Below are 20,062 nucleotides of genomic sequence, written 5' to 3' on the forward strand. Positions count from 1 at the left end.
CATGGGGTGTCAAGGGCGGGGCCCTGAGTGCGTCCAAGAGCGTCCTGATTGGTTGGAATAGGTAAGTGATTGACATAGGCAAGTGCTTTGACAGACCTGAATGCCAATCGGATTGAGAGAGCCGGCCTTTTTTTCATAATTCGGAAAAGGCTGTTGTGAACCAATTGCAGATATGGCAGCGGTCTAGTGAAATAACCCCATTGGAGGAGAGACTCGAATGATCGGCATGGAATTGTATAGTGAACGAGTGGGTGAGTGAGCTATAGTGCGTTATGGAAGGAAAGATACGGTTAGTAGCCTACTGATGATTTGATTGGATACATGATGAGACGGGTGATCAGGAAGAGGTGAATGTGTTTTTATGAATAAGAGAAGGAGCGAGGAAAGAAAGAGAGAGAGGATTGCACATCTGGAAATGTTGGTAAGTGCAGCTATTCTATTCATTCAGTATCCACGTCATCATTGTGTAATTGCGTTATATTTTGATAACAATATAGCCTAATTTAATGTAATGTCATGTAGCCTGGGAATTTCTGTAAGGGCTGACACGCCAATGGACTATTCCATTTTATAATGTCTGTCATTATAAAGACATCAAAATGAAACGGTCGTAAAGGTTTGTACTGTGTGTCATATAAAACTCGGCAAACATATGCGGAATGGAAGAGGAGTCCATGGCCAAACAATGGCGCATCTCCGTTTTCTTTATTATTTATTGATGAGAACATTTCAATGCTCTTTGTCTCCATTATAATATAGTGTTACAAATAAACATCGTGCTAAATTGCATCGATGCTCAACAGATTAGAATAGGAACTCCATACAGAATGCTACAGGTATTCGTTATTAGATATTTTGAGCAATTGAGCAACATATTTAATGGCTTCGATGTTCTTAGAATAGAAACTCCACATCATTATAGGCCATAGACTGGCTAACATTCCTGCGCCTCTACAGGTATTCGTCATTCGATATTTTCAGCAAATCAATTGAGCAACATATTTTGTTGTACAACGCTGTCTGGAAAACATCTCCCTTCCCTCTGGCAGAAGAATCGCAGGTTAGCGTTTTTCGTCATGTATCTTGTTCTGGAGGCAGCTCTGCAAAGTGGTCACTAGCTGGCACAGCCACAAAGTAATAACATCTGATTTTAAACCTAACCTTAAATTAAGACCAAAAAGCAAAATTTTGTTCATGAATGTTTACAATATAGCCAGTTTTCACTTACTTTGAAGCTGGACCATCGAGCAGAAATCGCTCAGTTCTGCCTCCAGGACAAGACTCATACCAATAAACATCAAACTGCAGAAGAATCACACCATTTCACCACGTAGGTGTGGCTTGGCTCAGACAGCATGCTCTGATTCCATTCCCTGACTCCCTCCCTGTATCTTGCATTTGACTAGTCCTCAGTGTGCTTCAGTTGGACAGACTCAACAGAGCGCAGCCGACAAAGCGACGGTGTGAGTGGAGCAGAGAGAACCGAGGATGGGGGGCGGAGGCCAGCAGACTGAGTCAGGCGAGCCGGCCAAGGGTGACAGGGGTGGGCTCGGTGGAGGGGGAGGAGGGCGAGGTGGCAGTGCAGTCTACACCTGGGAAGAGGTCCAGAGGCACTCCCACAGAGGCGACCAGTGGTTGGTCATCGACAGGAAGGTCTATAACGTTACCCAGTGGGTGAAGAGACACCCGGGGGGCATCAGGGTCATCAGTCACTTTGCTGGAGAAGATGCCACGGTCAGTAGCCTAACTATGGAAGTTGTTGGTGAAATGTTCTCAAGCTATTCCAATAAGACTGTTGCAAATGTTATAATGTTGTAGGTTTAGAAATGTTTAGTAGTCTGTCACTGTATGACATATTACACAAGATGTTAGTGGATTGTACATTTATGGATCCTTATATCATGATAATCTCTCAACTAATCTCACAGTGAATTAATTGTTATTTATTTTTACTGAGAGGACATTTGTATGTATTTGTCTTAAACAACACAGATTCATCTATATCTCTGATTTCTAGGAAGCATTTTCCGCCTTCCATCCTGATCCTAATTTTGTCCGGAAGTTTCTGAAGCCGTTGCTGATTGGAGCGCTGGCACCCACAGAGCCCAGCCAAGACCAGGGGAAAAATGTGAGGATGCCTATCTTTCTCTCTCCATCTCCCTCTACAGCACCACGCCCATAACATACATCGCTGTAGGCTACATAATGAAACATAGAATGTGAAGCCTAAAGCATCTCTCCATCTTGACATAGCACCACGCCCACTCTAACATACTGTAGGTTTAGGAAGGGACCCGGGGACCAATGTGAGGCCAATCTTTCTCTTGCTAATAGGGAATTCCATGCTACTCAGACAGAATGCTGTGCAGAATGTTACTTTCTACGACTGTGGTAAGAGCAGGTGTGATGTGTATGGAGATATTTCAAGACAAGGTTTACCTCCTACAGATGTAGTGTGGCATCTTCAGTTATCTAATATAACTAGGGCACATTATACCAGCCTGTCTATGAGCCCAGATGCCCTGCTGCCCGCTGTCTGTTTACCTATTCAGGAGTCTTACCTCTTATCCTGGTACTCTTCAGCTTTCTGTTACTCCTATTTCCTTCTTCTTCTTCTTCATTATTTACACTATCCTCCTCCTCTCCTGTCCTCCTCCTCTCCTCTCCTCCTCCTCTCCTGTCCTCCTCCCTCTCCTGTCCTCCTCCTCTCCTCCACTCCCTCAATTCTCATCTCTCTACCATCATCCACCTTCCTCCTGGTTCATCTTGGCTTTATCACAGTTTGTCTTTCTGCAATTCCTCGCATCCTGTCACCTCGCCTCGTCGAATCAATAACAGTTTAATTGAGAAAGACCCCTTACTTCATACATCTTTATTTATTATTGATCACCTCTACGCCATACAGGCAGCACTGGTGCAGGACTTTCAGGCGTTGCGTGATCATGTGGAGAGAGAGGGACTCCTCCGTGCCTGCCCCCTGTTCTTCAGCCTCTACCTGGGCCACATCCTGCTACTAGAGGCCCTGGCTTTGGGCCTACTCTGGGTCTGGGGGACCAGCTGGAGCCTCACACTGCTCTGTTCCCTCATGCTGGCCACGTCTCAGGTACCATTACAATATTATTAGGAAGCAGAAGGAGATATTTGACAGGCAGATTCTAAGGTTAGGTATAGGGATCGAAGGTTAGTGTTAAGGTTAGGGGATTAGGGTTAGGATTAAGGTTAGGGTTGGTGGGGTTAGGGGAAAGGTTAAGGTTAGGATTAAGGTTAGGGGAAAGGATAGGGTTGGTGGGGTTAGGGTAAAGGTTAGGCATAGGGTTAGGGTTAGGGGAAAGGTTAAGGTTAGGATTAAGGATAGGGTTGGTGGGGTTAGGGTAAAGGTTAGGCATAGGGTTACCGAACCACCTTTCAGACACCATTCACACTCTGCATTTCTTTTTTCCTCTCAGTCCCAGGCTGGCTGGCTGCAGCATGACTTCGGCCACCTGTCAGTCTTCAAGAAATCCAGTTGGAATCACATACTGCAAAAGTTTGTCATTGGACATCTAAAGGTAAGCTACTGGACAATGGTTGGACATTTGTCACGAGTGTCAGTGTAATGCGGTGGATCAAAGTCAGGCGCAGGACACAGAACTCATTGAAACGTACTTTACTGAATAAGTAAAGACACCAATACAAAATACCTCCACACAGGCAGGAACAAACCCGCTCACCAAACGACACACGAAACGAAAAACAAACACGCACAAAACACATTGGGAGCCACCGGGTTAAATAGGGAAGGAGTAATCACATAATGGGAGACAGGTGTGTAACAATCAGACAACAGGTGCAACATAGAAAATAGATCGGCAGCAGCTAGTATTCCGGTGACGACAAACGCCGAAGCCTGCCCGAGCAAGGAGGAGGGGCAGCCTCGGCAGAATCCGTGACAGTACCCCGCCCCTGACGCGCGGCTCCAGCTGTGCGTCGACACCGGCCTCGAGGACAGCCAGGAGGACGCGGCGCGGGGCGAGTCGGATGACTGCGGTGGAAATCCCTCAACATGGAGGGATCGAGGATGTCCCTCCTAGGGACCCAGCACAATTCCTCCGGACCGTACCCCTCCCACACCACGAGATACTGCAGCCCCCCCACCCGACGCCTCGAATCCACGATGGAACGGACCGAGTACGCCGGTGCCCCCTTGATGTCCAGTGGGGGCGGAGGAACCTCCCGTATCTCAGACTCCTGGAGTGGACCAGCTACCATCGGACTGAGGAGAGACACATGGAACGAGGGGTTAATACGATTATCAGGAGGAAGCGGTAACCTATAACATACCTCGTTCAATCTCCTCAGGACTTTGAATGGCCCCACAAACCGCCGGCCCAGCTTCCGGCAGGGCAGGCAAAGGGGCAGGTTTCAGGTCGAGAGCCAGACCCGGTCCCCTGGGGCATACACTGGAGCCTCACTGCGGTGGCGGTCGGCGCTCGCCTTTTTCCGCCCGATGGCCCGTTGCAGGCGCACATGGGCAGCGTTCCAGGTCTCCTGCGAGCGCCGAAACCATTCATCCACCGCAGGTGCCTCGATCTGGCTCTGATGCCAAGGTGCCAGAACCGGCTGATAACCTAGTACACATTGGAATGGAGTAAGGTTAGTGGAGGAGTGGTGGAGGGAGTTTTGGGCCATCTCTGCCCAGGGGAGGAAAACCGACCACTCCCCCCGCTGGTCCTGGCAATACGACCTCAGAAACCTACCCACCTCCTGGTTGACTCTCTCCACCTGCCCGTTGCTTTCGAGGTGAAATCCTGAGGTCAGGCTGACCGAGACTCCCAGACGTTCCATGAACGCCCTCCAGACTCTCGAGGTGAACTTGGAACCCCAATCAGACACTATATCCTCAGGTATCCTATAGTGCCGGAAGACGTGTGTAAATAGGGCCTAAGCAGTCTGTAGGGCCGTAGGGAGACCGGGCAGAGGAATGAGGCAGCAGGACTTAGAAAACCGATCCACAACGACCAGGATCGTGGTGTTCCCTTGTGAAGGGGGAAGATCCGTCACGAAGTCCACCGATAGGTGACCCCACAGTCGTTGTGGACGGGTAGGGGTTGCAATTTCCCTCTGGGCAGGTGTCTAGGAGCCTTACACTGGGCGCACACCGAGCAGGAGGAAACATAAACCCTCACATCCTTAGCTAAGGTGGGCCACCAATATTTCTCACTAAGACAATGCACTGTCCGACCGATACCAGGATGACCAGAGGAGGGTGACGTGTGAGCCCAATAGATCAAACGATCGCGGACCTCCAGCGGAACGTACATACGACCCTCTGGATACTGGGGAGGAGTGGGTTCATTACGCAATGCCCGCTCGATGTCCGCGTCCACCTCCCACACCACCGGTGCCACCAGACACGACGCCGGAAGTATGGGAGTGGGCTCCACGGAACTCTCCTCCGTGTCATACAGTCGGGACAGAGCATCTGCCTTAGCGTTCTGGGAACCTGGCCTGTACGAAAAGGTGAAAACAAAACGGGCGAGAAACATGGACTACCTTGCCTGGCGAGGGTTTAATCTCCTCGCCGCCCGGATGTACTCCAGATTGCGGTGGTCAGTCAAAATGAGAAAAGGGTGTTTAGCCCCCTCAAGCCAATGTCTCCACGCTTTCAGGGCTTGGACCACAGCCAACAGCTCCCGGTCCCCCACATCATAGTTGCGCTCCGCCGGGCTGAGCTTCTTCGAAAAGAACGCACAGGGGCGGAGCTTGGGTGGTGTGCCCGAGCGCTGGGAAAGTACAGCACCTATCCCAGCCTCCGACGTGTCCACCTCAACTGTGAAAGCCAAGGAGGGATCCGGATGAGCCAGCACTGGAGCCGAGGTAAACAGGTTTTTCAGATGACTGAACGCCCTGTCCGCCTCAGCTGACCACCGCAGACACACCGGTCCCCCCTTCAGCAACGAGGTAATGGGAGCCGCTACCTGACCAAAGCCCCCGGAATAACCTCCGGTAGTAATTGGCAAACCCTAAAAATCGCTGCACCTCTTTCACCGTGGTTGGAGTCACCCAATTACGCATGGCCGAAATGCGGTCACTCTCCATCCTCACCCCAGACGCAGACAGGTGGTGCCCTAGGAAGGAGATGGACTCCTGCAAGAACAGGCATTTCTCCGCCTTGGCATACAGGTCATGTTTCAACAGTCGTCCAAGCACTTTACGCACCAGGGACACATGCTCGGCCCGTGTAGCGGAGTATATGAGAATGTCATCAATATACACCACTACACCCTGTCCGTGCAGATCCCTGAAAATCTCATCGACAAAGGATTGGAAGACTGATGGAGCATTCATCAACCCGTACGGCATGACAAGGTACTCATAGTGTCCTGAGGTAGTACTGAATGCCGTCTTCCACTCATCTCCTTCCCGGATACGCACCAGGTTGTACGCGCTCCTGAGATCCAATTTCGTGAAGAAGCGCGCCCCGTGCAATGACTCCGTCATATAAGCTATCAGAGGTAATGGATAGCTGTACTTGACGGTGATCTGATTAAGACCACGGTAATCAATGCACGGGCGTAACCCACCATCCTTCTTCTTCACGAAAAAGAAACTTGAGGAAACAGGTGAAGTGGAAGGCCGAATGTATCCCTGCCTGAGAGATTCAGAGACATATGTTTCCATAGCCGCCTTCTCCTCCTGTGACAGAGGGTACATGTGACTCCGGGGAAGTGCAGCGCCCACCTGGAGATTTATTGCACAATCCCCCGGACGATGGGGTGGTAATTTAGTCGCCCTCTTTTTACTGAAGGCGAGAGCCAAATCGGCATACTCGGAAGGAATGTGCATGGTGGAGACCTGGTTTGGGACTCTCCACCGTAGTAGCCCCTATGGAAACCCCTACACATCTCCCTGAGCACAGACTGGACCATCCCTTGACAGCCCTCTGTTGCCAGGAAATAGTGGGGTCATGAGTGGTTAACCAGGGAAGTCCCAACACCACAGGATACGCAGGAGAATCAATCAGATAGAGACTAATCCTCTCCTCATGACCCCCCTGCGTCCTCATTAAGAGTGGTGCGGTAACCTCCCTGATTAGGCCTGACCCTAGCGGGCGACTATCTAATGCGTGGACAGGGAAGGGCACATCAACACGAACAGTGGGAATCCCTAAACTAATTGAATACTGATGATCAATGAAATTCCCAGCTGCGCCTGGATCTACTAACGCCTTATGCTGGGAATGAGGAGAAAACTCTGGGAAAACAACACAGCTGACCAACAGGGAGCTCTGGGTGAGTTGGGTGATTACTCACCTGAGATGGTCGACCAGTGCTCTGCCTACTGCTTTGACTCCCTGGGGACCCTCCCCAACACCGACCCGCAGTGTGTCCTCTGTGGCCACAGTTGGTGCAAGATACGGCCCCTCTCCTGGTCTCCCTAAGCGCAGCACCTCCGAGCTCCATGGGGGTAGGGTCGGAGGTGCTGGGAGATAGAATGAATGGGCCCTGATCAGAACGTCCGCGGGTTATCCAGCCTGATGGACATCTCCACCAGTTGGTCCAGGTTGAGGTTGGTATCCCTGCAGGCCAGTTCCCGCCGAACGTCCTCCCTTAGGCTGCAACGATAGTGGTCGATCAGGGCCCTCTCATTCCATCCGGCGCTGGCTGCCAGAGTCCTGAACTCCAGCGCAAAATCCTGGGCGCTCCTCCTCTCCTGTCTTAGGTGGAACAGACGCTCGTCCGCCACTCTCCCCTCTGGTGGATGATCGAATACCGCCCGGAAGCGGCGTGTTAAATCCTCGTAGCGGACATATGTAGCATCAATTCCTCCCCACTCAGCGTTGGCCCACTCGAGCGCCTTCCCCTGACAGACAGGAGTTGAGGGCGGACACGCTCTCGTATCCCGAGGGCGCCGGGTGAATGGTTGCCAGGTAGAGCTCTACCTGGAGAAGGAAACCCTGACACCCGGCTGGTGTACCATCATATGCCCTCGGGAGCGAGAGCCGAATCCCACTGGACCCAGGTGGCGAAGGGGTGGACAGTGGTATGGGAGGTTGAGTGGTTGGAGGAGGTGTAGGAAGGCCACCTCTCTCCCATCGGTCCATAGTATTCACCACCCTCTCCATAGCGGTGCCGAGAGCCTGGATCATGCTCTCCTGTCGTTGAACGCGTTCCTCCATCGATCCGGACTGACTGGCTGTACCTGCTGACTCCATAAATGGTGTGTGTTTCTGTCACGAGTGTCAGTGTAATGCGGTGGATCGAAGTCAGGCGCAGGACACAGAACTCGTTGAAACATACTTTTCCTGATAAGTAAAGAAACCAATACAAAATACCTCCACACAGGGAGGAACAAACCCGCTCACCAAACGACACACGAAACGAAAATCAAACACACACAAAACACATTGGGAGCCACCGGGTGAAATAGGGAAGGAGTAATCACATAATGGGAAACAGGTGTGTAACAATCAGACAACAGGTTGAACATAGAAACATAGAACATAGATCGGCAGCAGCTAGTATTCCGGTGACGACAAACGCCGAAGCCTGCCCGAGCAAGGAGGAGGGGCAGCCTCGGCAGAATCTGTGACAACATTTGACAATACTGTTTCTTTAGGCTGATCTTCTGCTACTCTTTGGGCCAGTTTCCCGGACACAGCTTAAAGCTAGTCCTGGACTGAAAACCATTCTCAATGGATAATCTCCTTTGAAAGTACATTTTACTCCAGCACTAGGTTTAATCTGTGTTCAGGAAACTGGCCCTTTCACTTTCCGACATTCACAAGAGCAGTGTTACATTTCCAAGGTCACTGCTCTACATTAGCCTTATTTCGTGTAGTGTCCCAACAGTTGGAAGTTACAGTAAGTGTAATTGTGTTCACCAGTGATACGTAACAGTAGCTGTGTGTTTCCAGGGTGCCTCTGCTAACTGGTGGAACCATCGTCACTTCCAGCACCACGCTAAACCCAACGTGTTTAGTAAAGATCCTGATATCAACTCACTGCATGTCTTCGTCCTGGGAGACAAACAGCCTGTAGAGGTAGTTATCACTATAATGTATCTGTGAATGTGATCCCTGCGGGAACTGAACCCGCAACCTTAGTGCTTTATGACCCATCTGACTCCATGTTATATTTGAATAATCATGTAAGAATTAATGTAATAATATGAATGTAATATTCAAATATCCATGTAATAGTTAATTAAATTAATGTAATATTCATGAAATAACCATGTAACGGTTTGGCTCTGTAGTGTTGAAACGGTATTAGTGCTTTTGTGTAAGATCCATCTGACTCCTTGTCTCTGTCTATTGCAGTATGGTATAAAGAAGTTGAAGTACATGCCTTACCATCACCAACACAAGTACTTCTTCCTCAGTAAGTTTCATGAATTTCTGTATAGCATCACATCAATTATAGCATCACATCAACTTCCATTGAACACATAAAATCAATAGATAGACGGCTGATGCATGCATGTATGTATGTATGTATGTATGTATGTATGTATGTATGTATGTAATACCTATGTAGTATTTTCCTTCTGTCTCTCAGTTGGACCTCCACTACTTATTCCAGTGTATTTCCACATCCAGATATTGCGGGCCATGTTTTTACGACGGGACTGGGTGGTGAGATTTCATACCAACTAAACGTATACTTAATCCTCTTCATTCCTACAGTGGGGAGAACAAGTATTTGATACACTGCCGATTTTGCAGGTTTTCCTACTTACAAAGCATGTAGAGGTCTGTCATTTTTATCATAGGTACACTTCAACTGTGAGAGACGGAATCTAAAATCCAGAAAATCACATTGTATGATTTTTAAGTAATTAATTTGCATTTTATTGCATGACATAAGTATTTGATACATCAGAAAAGCAGAACTTAATATTTGGTAAAGAAACCTTTGTTTGCAATTACAGAGATCATACGTTTCCTGTAGATCTTGACCAGGTTTGCACACACTGCAGCAGGGATTTTGGCCCACTCCTCCATACAGACCTTCTCCAGATCCTTCAGGTTTCGGGGCTGTCGCTGGGCAATACGGACTTTCAGCTCCCCCCAAAGATTTTCTATTGGGTTCAGGTCTGGAGACTGGCTAGGCCACTCCAGGACCTTGAGATGCTTCTTACGGAGCCACTCCTTAGTTGCCCTGGCTGTGTGTTTCGGGTCGTTGTCATGCTGGAAGACCCAGCCACGACCCATCTTCAATGCTCTTACTGAGGGAAGGAGGTTGATGGCCAAGATCTCACGATACATGGCCCCATCCATCCTCCCCTCAATACGGTGCAGTCGTCCTGTCCCCTTTGCAGAAAAGCATCCCCAAAGAATGATGTTTCCACCTCCATGCTTCACGGTTGGGATGGTGTTCTTGGGGTTGTACTCATCCTTCTTCCTCCAAACACGGCGAGTGGAGTTTAGACCAAAAAGCTATATTTTTGTCTCATCAGACCACATGACCTTCTCCCATTCATCCTCTGGATCATCCAGGTGGTCATTGGCAAACTTCAGACGGGCCTGGACATGCGCTGGCTTGAGCAGGGGGACCTTGCATGCGCTGCAGGATTTTAATCCATGACGGCGTAGTGTGTTACTAATGGTTTTCTTTGAGACTGTGGTCCCAGCTCTCTTCGGGTCATTGACCAGGTCCTGCCATGTAGTTCTGGGCTGATCCCTCACCTTCCTCATGATCATTGATGCCCCACGAGGTGAGATCTTGCATGGAGCCCCAGACCGAGGGTGATTGACCGTCATCTTGAACTTCTTCCATTTTCTAATAATTGTGCCAACAGTTGTTGCCTTCTCACCAAGCTGCTTGCCTATTGTCCTGTAGCCCATCCCAGCCTTGTGCAGGTCTACAATTTTATCCCTGATGTCCTTACACAGCTCTCTGGTCTTGGCCATTGTGGAGAGGTTGGAGTCTGTTTGATTGAGTGTGTGGACAGGTGTCTTTTATACAGGTAATGAGTTCAAACAGGTGCAGTTAATACAGGTAATGAGTGGAGAACAGGAGGGCTTCTTAAAGAAAAACTAACAGGTCTGTGAGAGCCGGAATTCTTACTGGTTGGTAGGTGATCAAATACTTATGTCATGCAATAAAATGCAAATTAATTACTTAAAAATCATACAATGTGATTTTCTGGATTTTTAGATTCCGTCTCTCACAGTTGAAGTGTACCTATGATAAAAATTACAGACCTCTACATGCTTTGTAAGTAGGAAAACCTGCAAAATCGGCAGTGTATCAAATACTTGTTCTCCCCACTGTATGTGGAACATAAAGCTTCCACGAGAGAGAGACACCTGTAATGATATGATTACGCTAACACCTGGGGGCACTAAATGCTTGTTCATTGCTCACTAAAGCTAGCAAGCATAATATTGCACCACCAACAACACACTGACTGTACCGTCAGAGATGACTAACTTCATAATCACAGTGATAATTGTTGCTTTGGTAGGATCCCAGATGTGATAATGTCTGTCCATAATACCAATCTTTGTCTCCTGTGAAGGATCTGGCGTGGTCGATGACTTTCTACCTCCGCTTCTTCTGCTGTTACTACCCCTTCTTTGGTCTCTTTGGCTCAGTAGCCTTGATCAGCTTCGTCAGGTAAAGTATGAACTGAGAGGGAGCTGAAAGATTCGTTCATTCATTCGCTGGTTCGCTAACTCACTCACTGATTCATTCATTAATTGTATTCAAACTATCTACAGTATAGAAAACAACAATGATGTGCTTGATGTAAGAATTTAACATAGTATTGTGGCTGAATAATTGTATTGTGAATATTGTACTGTATATAGGTTTTTGGAAAGCCACTGGTTTGTATGGGTGACCCAGATGAGTCATCTTCCTATGGAGATGGATCACGAGAGACGCCAGGACTGGCTCACCATGCAGGTAACGTGTCATTAATATTCACAAAGCGTCTTGGAGAAGGAGTGCTGGTCTAGGAATAGGTCCCCCCTGTCCTTACAATCCTATTCATCATTATCTTAAAAGGCTAAACTGATCCTAGAACAACACTCCTACTCTTGACGCTTTGTGAATACAGGCCCTGGTGTGTTTTCTGGGGCTGTGCTATCCGTAGTTCTCCAGTAGAGGGTGCTATAATGTGTTTCTGTCTCCTGTCTCAGTTGAGTGCTACTTGCAACATTGAACAGTCACCCTTCAACGACTGGTTCAGTGGACACCTCAACTTTCAGATTGAACACCAGTAAGTGAAACAAATATCACACTTTACTGTTGTCTGTGTCAACAGCATATATTGTATTTATAAGGTCATTGACATAATAAAGTAGGTAATAGTTTAAGCAGTTTGCAGCTTCATTTGATCTTAAATATAACTTAACAGTTGTTTTGTACTAATTACTGTATCTCGTAATAGTGTTTAGATACAATATCGATACAATCCTACTCAGAAACTGAGGTTTCTCTGAGAAACTCTGATAGCGTCTGCTCTCTGTCTCTCCCTCCCTCTCTCACCTTCCTCCACCCCTTTCTCTCTCTCTCCCTCCCTCTCTCACCTTCCTCCACCCCCACCCCTCTCTCTGTCTCTCCCTCCCTCTCTCTCTGTCTCTCCCTCCCTCTCTCACCTTCCTCCACCCCCACCCCTCTCTCTGTCTCTCCCTCCCTCTCTCTCTGTCTCTCCCTCCCTCTCTCACCTTCCTCCACCCCTCTCTCTCTGCCTGCCTCTTTCTTTCTCTCTCTCTCTCTCTCTCTCTCTCTCTCTCTCTCTCTGCCTCTCTCTCTCCCCCTGCCCCCTCTCTCTCCCAGTCTGTTTCCTACCATGCCCCGTCATAACTACCACCTGGTGGCTCCTCTGGTGCGTGCTTTGTGTGAGAAACACGGAGTTCCCTATCAGGTCAAGACCATGCAGCAAGGCCTCACTGATGTTGTCAGGTAAAACAAGTGTTTTAATGAATACTTTTAAGTGCTATCCTCTGGGAATACATTGTACATCATAAGTGGTCCTCTGTAGCTCAGCTGGTAGAGCACGGCGCTTGTAACGCCAAGGCAGTGGGTTCGATCCCCGGGACCACCCATACACAAAAATGTATGCACGCATGACTGTAAGTCGCTTTGGATAAAAGCGTCTGCTAAATGGCATATTATTATTATTATTATTATTATTATTATTATAAGGTGATACCTGCTGCTCTCAGGCTCCTATGTGATTTACCTGGTTTGTTATCCACCTCTGTTCCTCCCCAGGTCACTGAAGAAGTCAGGCGATCTGTGGCTGGATGCATATCTTCATAAATAAATCCCTTCCTGACTCTGGACGGGATTTAATCCATCGCAGATGAATGACCTGCGAACAGAGAGATTGAAAAGGACATTTCCTAGACGTTTTTGTCGATAATGATCGCTGCAAACATTGTTGTGATGTCATTGTTTTAATCCTTGGCAGAAGTTAACGGGATTCATAGCAGCAATCCAGGGTTTATATACATCATTGGTAGGTGCCAGGCATTTCACAAAACAAAACAAAACATTTATTGACTTATATTTCCAGCCTTATCCACTGGGTTTGATGCAGGCAGAAAATCCTAGGAAATGCTCTGTAATTGACACAAGTGGTCTCCAATCAATCATTCAATGTCTGGTTGTGCATTCGTTTTTTTTTTTTTTTTTGGGGGTCGCCTAAACCAGGGGAGGGGCAGCATACGAATCTTAATTAAACAAAGACTATTATTTAGCAGGGAATACTATTTGTAGATCAGTGATTTTACACCTCATTTTTACTTGAACTGACCCTCTCCAACAGACTCAATCCCTGATCATCGGAGGTTATTAAAGTTGGGCAATTAGTACAGCTAAAGGGGAGAGAATATGAATCCAACTAGAAAATATAAAACATTTAAATTCACAATATCGCTTGAAAGATGAGCCACAACAATATATTCTTATAAACCTGCAATTTAGCATTCAATTTTAAAACTGAAAGACAGGATAGACAGGACAGGATAGACAGCCATCTGAAAAAAACAGAAGAATTATTCTACCTTGGAAGGTTGTGGATGTTATATCTAGCCTAGTTGTAAAAGAACGGACATCTGCACAGTTTCACATTGAACATCACTCTGTCGTTTAATGACATGTGCCACGCATTCTGACAACCCATTCATCCGTAACGCAGCACACTGTCGTAAACCATAACAACGTACAGTACGACGTACAGCACGTCGTACCATACATAACATTTCCCCCCCCTTTCCAAAACCAGGGACTGGTACCATATATAAAATGTCCATAGGGCAAGAACCTAGAGTGATACCTGTAAGAAATAAACATTAACCCTTAAACGGATGGACTCTCCAAACTAGCCAGTTCAGTCCATTAACCTGGAGGTTGACTAAGACACCTAACGGAGCCTAAGAATGAAAAGAGGTTAAGTAGTCCCCAGATAAGCAGGGCGAGTTCGTGCCCGCATAGGCCTTTCTTCCACCGTCACCGCTGTGGCTCTGGCCCTTGGGGAACCCACAGAGGCTGGGGCTCAGGTGGTAGTGGTGGAGGAGGTCCATCCGGTGGCGTCTCTGGCCTGCATGTCTGTTTTGTGTGCCTTCGTGTTCCTTGAGGGGCAGGGACTTTTTCTGAGGCGGCTGGCGTGCCAGCGTGATCCATTGCTCATCATGAATGTGGCGGGCCCCAGTTGTCGACTGACCTGCAAGGGGTCCGACCAGAATGAGGCCATTTTGTTGCACCGCTGAGGCCGTCGGGCTCGGACCCAGTCTGACACTTGAATGATCGACTTCTTCACCCTGTGTGCCTTGTCAAAACGCTGTTTCATTGCTCTTTGGTGCCCGGTCACTGCCTGCTGTTCTTGGGTGCGCCTAGTCGCCGGTTCTGCTACTCTCTGTGTTCTGAGTCTGTCCAGTGGCAGTTCCATCTCACGACCTAGCATGAGGGATGCCGGGGGAGACCTGTGTTGTTGTGTGTTTGCTTGCTCTGTAGTGCATTAGCGTTTGATTCAAAGCAGTTTGGAACGTGCACCCTGGACCAGGTGCGCTCTGATGCCGTTCTTCAGCGTTTGGTTGAAGCGTTCCACCCCTCCGTTAGCTTGTGGGTTGTAGTAGGCCGTGCGGATGTGTTTGATTCCCTTGTTGCTGAGATATGAGGAGAACTCGGCAGAGGTTAGCTGGGGCCCATTGTCCGTGGTAAGGGTGAGGGGTAGGCCCCACCTTGTGAACAGGCTGTCTAGGATGTCCACGATGGCCTGTGCTGTGACAGTTCCGACAGGAACCACTTCTGGCCACTTAGAGTGGAGGTCATACACCACCACCAGGAAGCGCTGATGGTGAGGGACTGCGTGTCCATGGATCTCGCCACAGATGTCCAGTTGGATGTGCTCCCAGGGGTGGGACGGCCATGCGAGAGGCTGCAGGGGGGTGGGGCGGACTGTCCTGTTTTCCCACTGAGGAGGCATGCAGCACAATCCCTGACCAGGGCTTCAATGTCGTGGTCGATGCCTGGCCACCACACAAGGTCTCGACATCGCTGTTTGACCTTGACTATGCCCAAGTGACCCTCGTGCGCCATGGATAGAACACGCGCACGCAGGCCACTCGGGACCACAGTGCAAAACCCTCGAGAGACACAGACTTCTTCCCAGCAAGAAAGTTCGTGCTTCACTCTGGCGAAAGTCGCCAGCTCTTCCGGCACATGTGCTGGCCATCCAGTGCGTATGTAGGTGCGCAGGGTAGACAGTGTGGGATCCTGTTCCGATGCTTGCTTCAGCTCCTCCAGTGAGACGACTGACTGAAGAGGAGCGTAGAGCATTTGTACAAGCTCTGTTTCGTTGTCGTCTGGCAAGACGGTTGGAGTAGGAGCGTCAAAGGAGCGTGAGAGGAGGTCTGCCACCACGTTATCCCTCCCCGGAGTGAACTTCAGCTGATAGTCATACTGTCTGAGGCGGTCAGCCCATCTGTGCAGCCGAAGTGGCTTGTGGCCAGTTCCTGATGCTGACAGTAGCGTTGTGAGGGACTGGTGGTCGGTTCGGAGTGTGAACAGACGGCCATATAGGTAGAGGTGCCACCTTTCGCACGCCCAGACACAGGCCAGTGCTTCTCGTTCGCCCACAGAGTACCGTTGTTCTGTGGGGCTCAGGGCCCTTGAGGCGAAGGCGACGGGCCTCTCAATGCCATTCTGCAGCTGTGAGAGGACAGCTCCTAGTGCTCCAGCTGAGGCGTCACATGTGACAATGGTGTGGCAGACGGGGTCAAAGTGAGCCAAGACTGGGGCTGTGGTGAGCTGGCTCTTCAGTGAGCGGACCGCGTCTGAGCAGGCTGCCGTCCAGGCCCATGGCTCATCCTTCTTGAGGAGCTGGCGAAGGGGCGCTGTGGTCTGAGAGTAGTGGGGCAGAAACCGGAGGTAGTAAGCTGTCATGCCCAAGAATGAGGCCACCTGAGAGGCTGAGGTCGGTTCCGGGATCCGGTGGACGGCTTCAATGTTCGAGCATGAGTGGGGCAATGCCTTTGGCCGACAGGCGGAAGCCCACAAACTCGACGGCTGGAGCTGCAAAGGTGCACTTTCCACCGTTCAGGGTCAGGTTGTTCCGCAGTAGAGCACTGAATACTCTGTGGAGTCGATAATCATGGATGTGGAGGTCAGGGCCGTGGACCACGATGTCATCCAGATAGACCGCCACCCCAGGTATTCCAGCGAGGATGGTGCTCATCACCTTCTGGAAGCAGCTGGGGGCGGAGCTAAGTCCAAAAGGCATGCGTAGTATATCTGAACACGCCAGCGTGTGTGACAAAGGCCGTGAGGTCTCTGCTAGCTGCATGGAGGGGTACCTGAAGATAACCCTGACGAAGGTCAAGCTTCGTGAAGATCGTGGAGCCATGGAATTGTGCGGTCAGCTCCTCAGCTGTAGGCAAGGGGTACTTATCCGGGACAACGGCCTTGTTCACAGCACGGAGATCCACACAGGTCCGGATTCCACCGGACTTTTTGGTTGCAATGACCAAGTTTGAAATCCAGGGGCAGCGTTGACTGGCTCAATGATGCCTGCATCCAACTGTGACTGGAGATCTTTTGTGACATCATCACGCAGTGCAAAGGGAATGCGCCGCAGGGGCTGCATGACTGGGGTCACTTCCGGATTCACTAGGGGCCTGTGAGTAAGGCTGTGAGGCAGCCCAGTCCATCAAACAGAGTCGGCCAGTTCTGTTGCCATGTGCAGGTAACCTGGTAGATAGCTGACCCACTGTCATCTCTCAGTGTGAATCCCAAGCCTGTGAAGAGGTCGAGGCCCAGGAGGTTGGCACCCCGCTTTGCAACATGAAATGTGAATGATGGCAGATGTTTGGTGCCGTAGTGTACTGGGACCTGGAGGGTGCCTACAATGTCTATCTTAGATCTACCGTACCCACACAGGGCAGTGGAGGGCTGTTGGAGTGGTAGGTGACTGAAAAACTTGTAGTAAGTGGCAAGGTTGAGCAACGACACCGCAGCGCCAGTATCCAGCAGCAAAGGCAAACCCACCTCACCCAGCTGCACAGTGCATGTCCTGAATGACACATGGTTGGTGGAGACGGTTCGGATTTCCGTGTGTTCATGTTGAGAGTGAGATGAAACGAAGGGCCTGTTCTGGGTGGAGCTAGTAGCAGGGGCAGAACGACACACTTTCGCAAAGTGATTGTATTTTGAACAGTTCTTGCATATTTTCCCACGGGCTGGGCAGTTTGAAGCCCTTGAATTGTGAGAGCTAGCCCCACAGTTGCCACAGCTAGTTCTGTTTGTTTGTTCTGTGTGCCTGCTGCACGGGCATGTCGGTGTCTGTGTCCATGCAGCTATCGACCGGCGGGAGGGCGTGCGCAGCGCGTGATCGTTGTAGTGCGCCTGCTCGGGCTGAAGCTGCTGTGTGAGAATGGCTGGGGGCCGAGTGTATGCTGCAGAGCTGTCTGTTAGCATAGAAGAGCATTCCAACGCCGCTTCAACCTGGAGTGCTATTTTAATAGCTCCATCTAGTTGTAAATTATCCGATTCCAAAAGCAGTTTCTCCCTTGTCTTTTCACATAACGTCCCCTCTATCAACTGATCCCTGATGATCTCGCCCCGAAGTGTCCCGTAGTTACAAGAGCTAGCCAAATCCCTCAGATTAGCCACGTAGCTTTGAATGGACTCACCCGGCCGTTGGTGTCTCTTCCGTAGCCGGTAGCATCGGAGGAGCACTCGCTCTTTCCCGGCCAAGTGGTTCCGTAAGAGGCTGACTGCAGCAGTGAATGTAGGAGCCGATCCAAGCGCTCTGAAAATCCTCTGTCCCTCTGTACCAAGGCAGTGACGGAGCAGTGCTGTCCTCCGCTTGTCGGGAGATTGTAGAAAAGTCCATAGCTTCTAAATAAGTGTTAAAACTATCAAGCCAGTTATTCCACGGGACTGGAGGTTCGCCAGGCACGGCGAGGAATGGTGCTGGCGGTGGTAAACTGAATTCAGCCATCTTCGTCGCCAATGTTATATCTAGCCTAGTTGTAAAAGAACGGACATCTGCACAGTTTCACATTGAACATCACTCTGTCGTTTAATGACATGTGCCACGCATTCTGACAACCCATTCATCCGTAACGCAGCACACTGTCGTAAACCATAACAACGTACAGTACGACGTACAGCACGTCGTACCATACATAACAGTGGATATAGTGAAACAGTCTCATCCTTACATAACAAGACATCAATCAACAACAATATTTCACAATGTATTCGTTGTCTGTTAACATATGGGTATGATAGGCATTTTTATATCAGTTATATGTAGAGGGTGAAATATAGACTATTTTCAGAACATAAATGGCTCGCCTATTTTCATTCACTACAGAAATAACCCAACTTCTCCATCTCTGTTAAGACCGCAGTATTTGGGGGTGATACGCTTCTCCGCCTCCACAAAACGCATGTAAAAGCGTAGCTACTCAGAATTATATTCTGACACTTGAATAGTTCACTGCCTGTAAATACACTATCAGCCGGAACAACATTAACATCTTCACCCAGCGCTCCTACAAAATGTGTGTCACTGGATTTGTCCTTTATTATGGAGATGCTTTCTGATTGTTTTACCAGACTGCGCCTCCGTCTTTACATGTGTGTTAATGAATTCGCGCAATTTGGGATTGTCAACTTTTTCGAGAGGGATGTTGGCGCTTGCAAAAGCCATATCCTCAGCATTGACGTTTTTATATGTATTTAATGAATATGGCTAGTTTGTTCGGAAATGGGCAAAATTTTCGTAGATAACATGCCTCTTATTCCTATATAATGTTGATAACAGACAATGAATAAGTTAAATATATTTATGTTTTATGTCCTTGGGCTAATAATTAGGTGATAATGTATTTAAAATACGCTAATAATTAGGTGCATTAGGCTATAGCGTAGGCTGCTGATGAAAATAATTGTCGGCAAACGTTTCACTTGAAGTCAATCCACATGGTTGGGAATTCATTTTGGACTAATTGGATAATTATGTTTGATGATCGTGGTTACAATTTAATACACACACGTGAGAATGTATCGGCCACTTGTGGTCGGATGATCGAAATGCAGGGAAGAAAAACAACATTTACATTTACGTCATTTAGCAGACGCTCTTATCCAGAGCAACACCAACTGAAGAGCAACCAAAACGCCCTAATCATTGGTGCCACCCAGACTTGACATATTTTAACACACATATATATATATATATATATTCATGTATATTTAAATAAATGTGTTTAAGCCTTATATTACATATATTTAAATATATGCACATATTACAAAATTTGCCGTTTTTGATATATTTCTACATACATGTGTATATATATTTAAATATATGGAAATACATTTTGATAGCATGCTGTGGTAGCTAGTAAAATAAATGCCCAAATATATTTCATAAATATATGTTGCCATGTATTTTAATGGATGGAAATGTTTTTGCTTTTGACCTTAATACAGTAGCCTGGGGTACATTTAAAATTCAATGCAGAAAACTACAAAGTTCAGCAGTAAATCACAATAGCCTGCTGTGGTTTACTTTGAAAAGTATGATTGAATGAAGAGTGCTTTCAATAATCTTTATT

The 20,062-nt window shown here is 48.4% G+C and overlaps 1 protein-coding gene across 2 annotated transcripts; it reads left to right on the forward strand.

The window, feature by feature from the left end:
* Positions 1-246: 246 nt before the first annotated feature.
* LOC121540765 (acyl-CoA Delta-4 desaturase-like) lies at positions 247-13,630 on the forward strand. Of its 2 annotated transcripts, none has more exons than XM_041849844.2 (14): positions 247-421; positions 958-1,060; positions 1,424-1,734; positions 2,018-2,128; positions 2,906-3,103; positions 3,447-3,548; positions 8,897-9,022; positions 9,302-9,362; positions 9,540-9,616; positions 11,506-11,603; positions 11,798-11,894; positions 12,131-12,210; positions 12,771-12,896; positions 13,209-13,630. In XM_041849844.2, exons 3-14 carry the CDS (start codon positions 1,489-1,491, stop codon positions 13,258-13,260), a joined length of 1,374 nt encoding a protein of 457 aa, XP_041705778.2. In that variant the 5' UTR covers positions 247-421; positions 958-1,060; positions 1,424-1,488; the 3' UTR covers positions 13,261-13,630. The 2 variants fall into 2 exon arrangements, with proteins under 2 accessions (XP_041705778.2, XP_041705777.2); XM_041849843.2 differs by having other exon boundaries at positions 248-421; positions 1,407-1,734.
* Positions 13,631-20,062: the final 6,432 nt, after the last annotated feature.

This window comes from Coregonus clupeaformis, chromosome 26 (assembly GCF_020615455.1).
Source record: "Coregonus clupeaformis isolate EN_2021a chromosome 26, ASM2061545v1, whole genome shotgun sequence".
NCBI lineage: Eukaryota > Metazoa > Chordata > Actinopteri > Salmoniformes > Salmonidae > Coregonus > Coregonus clupeaformis.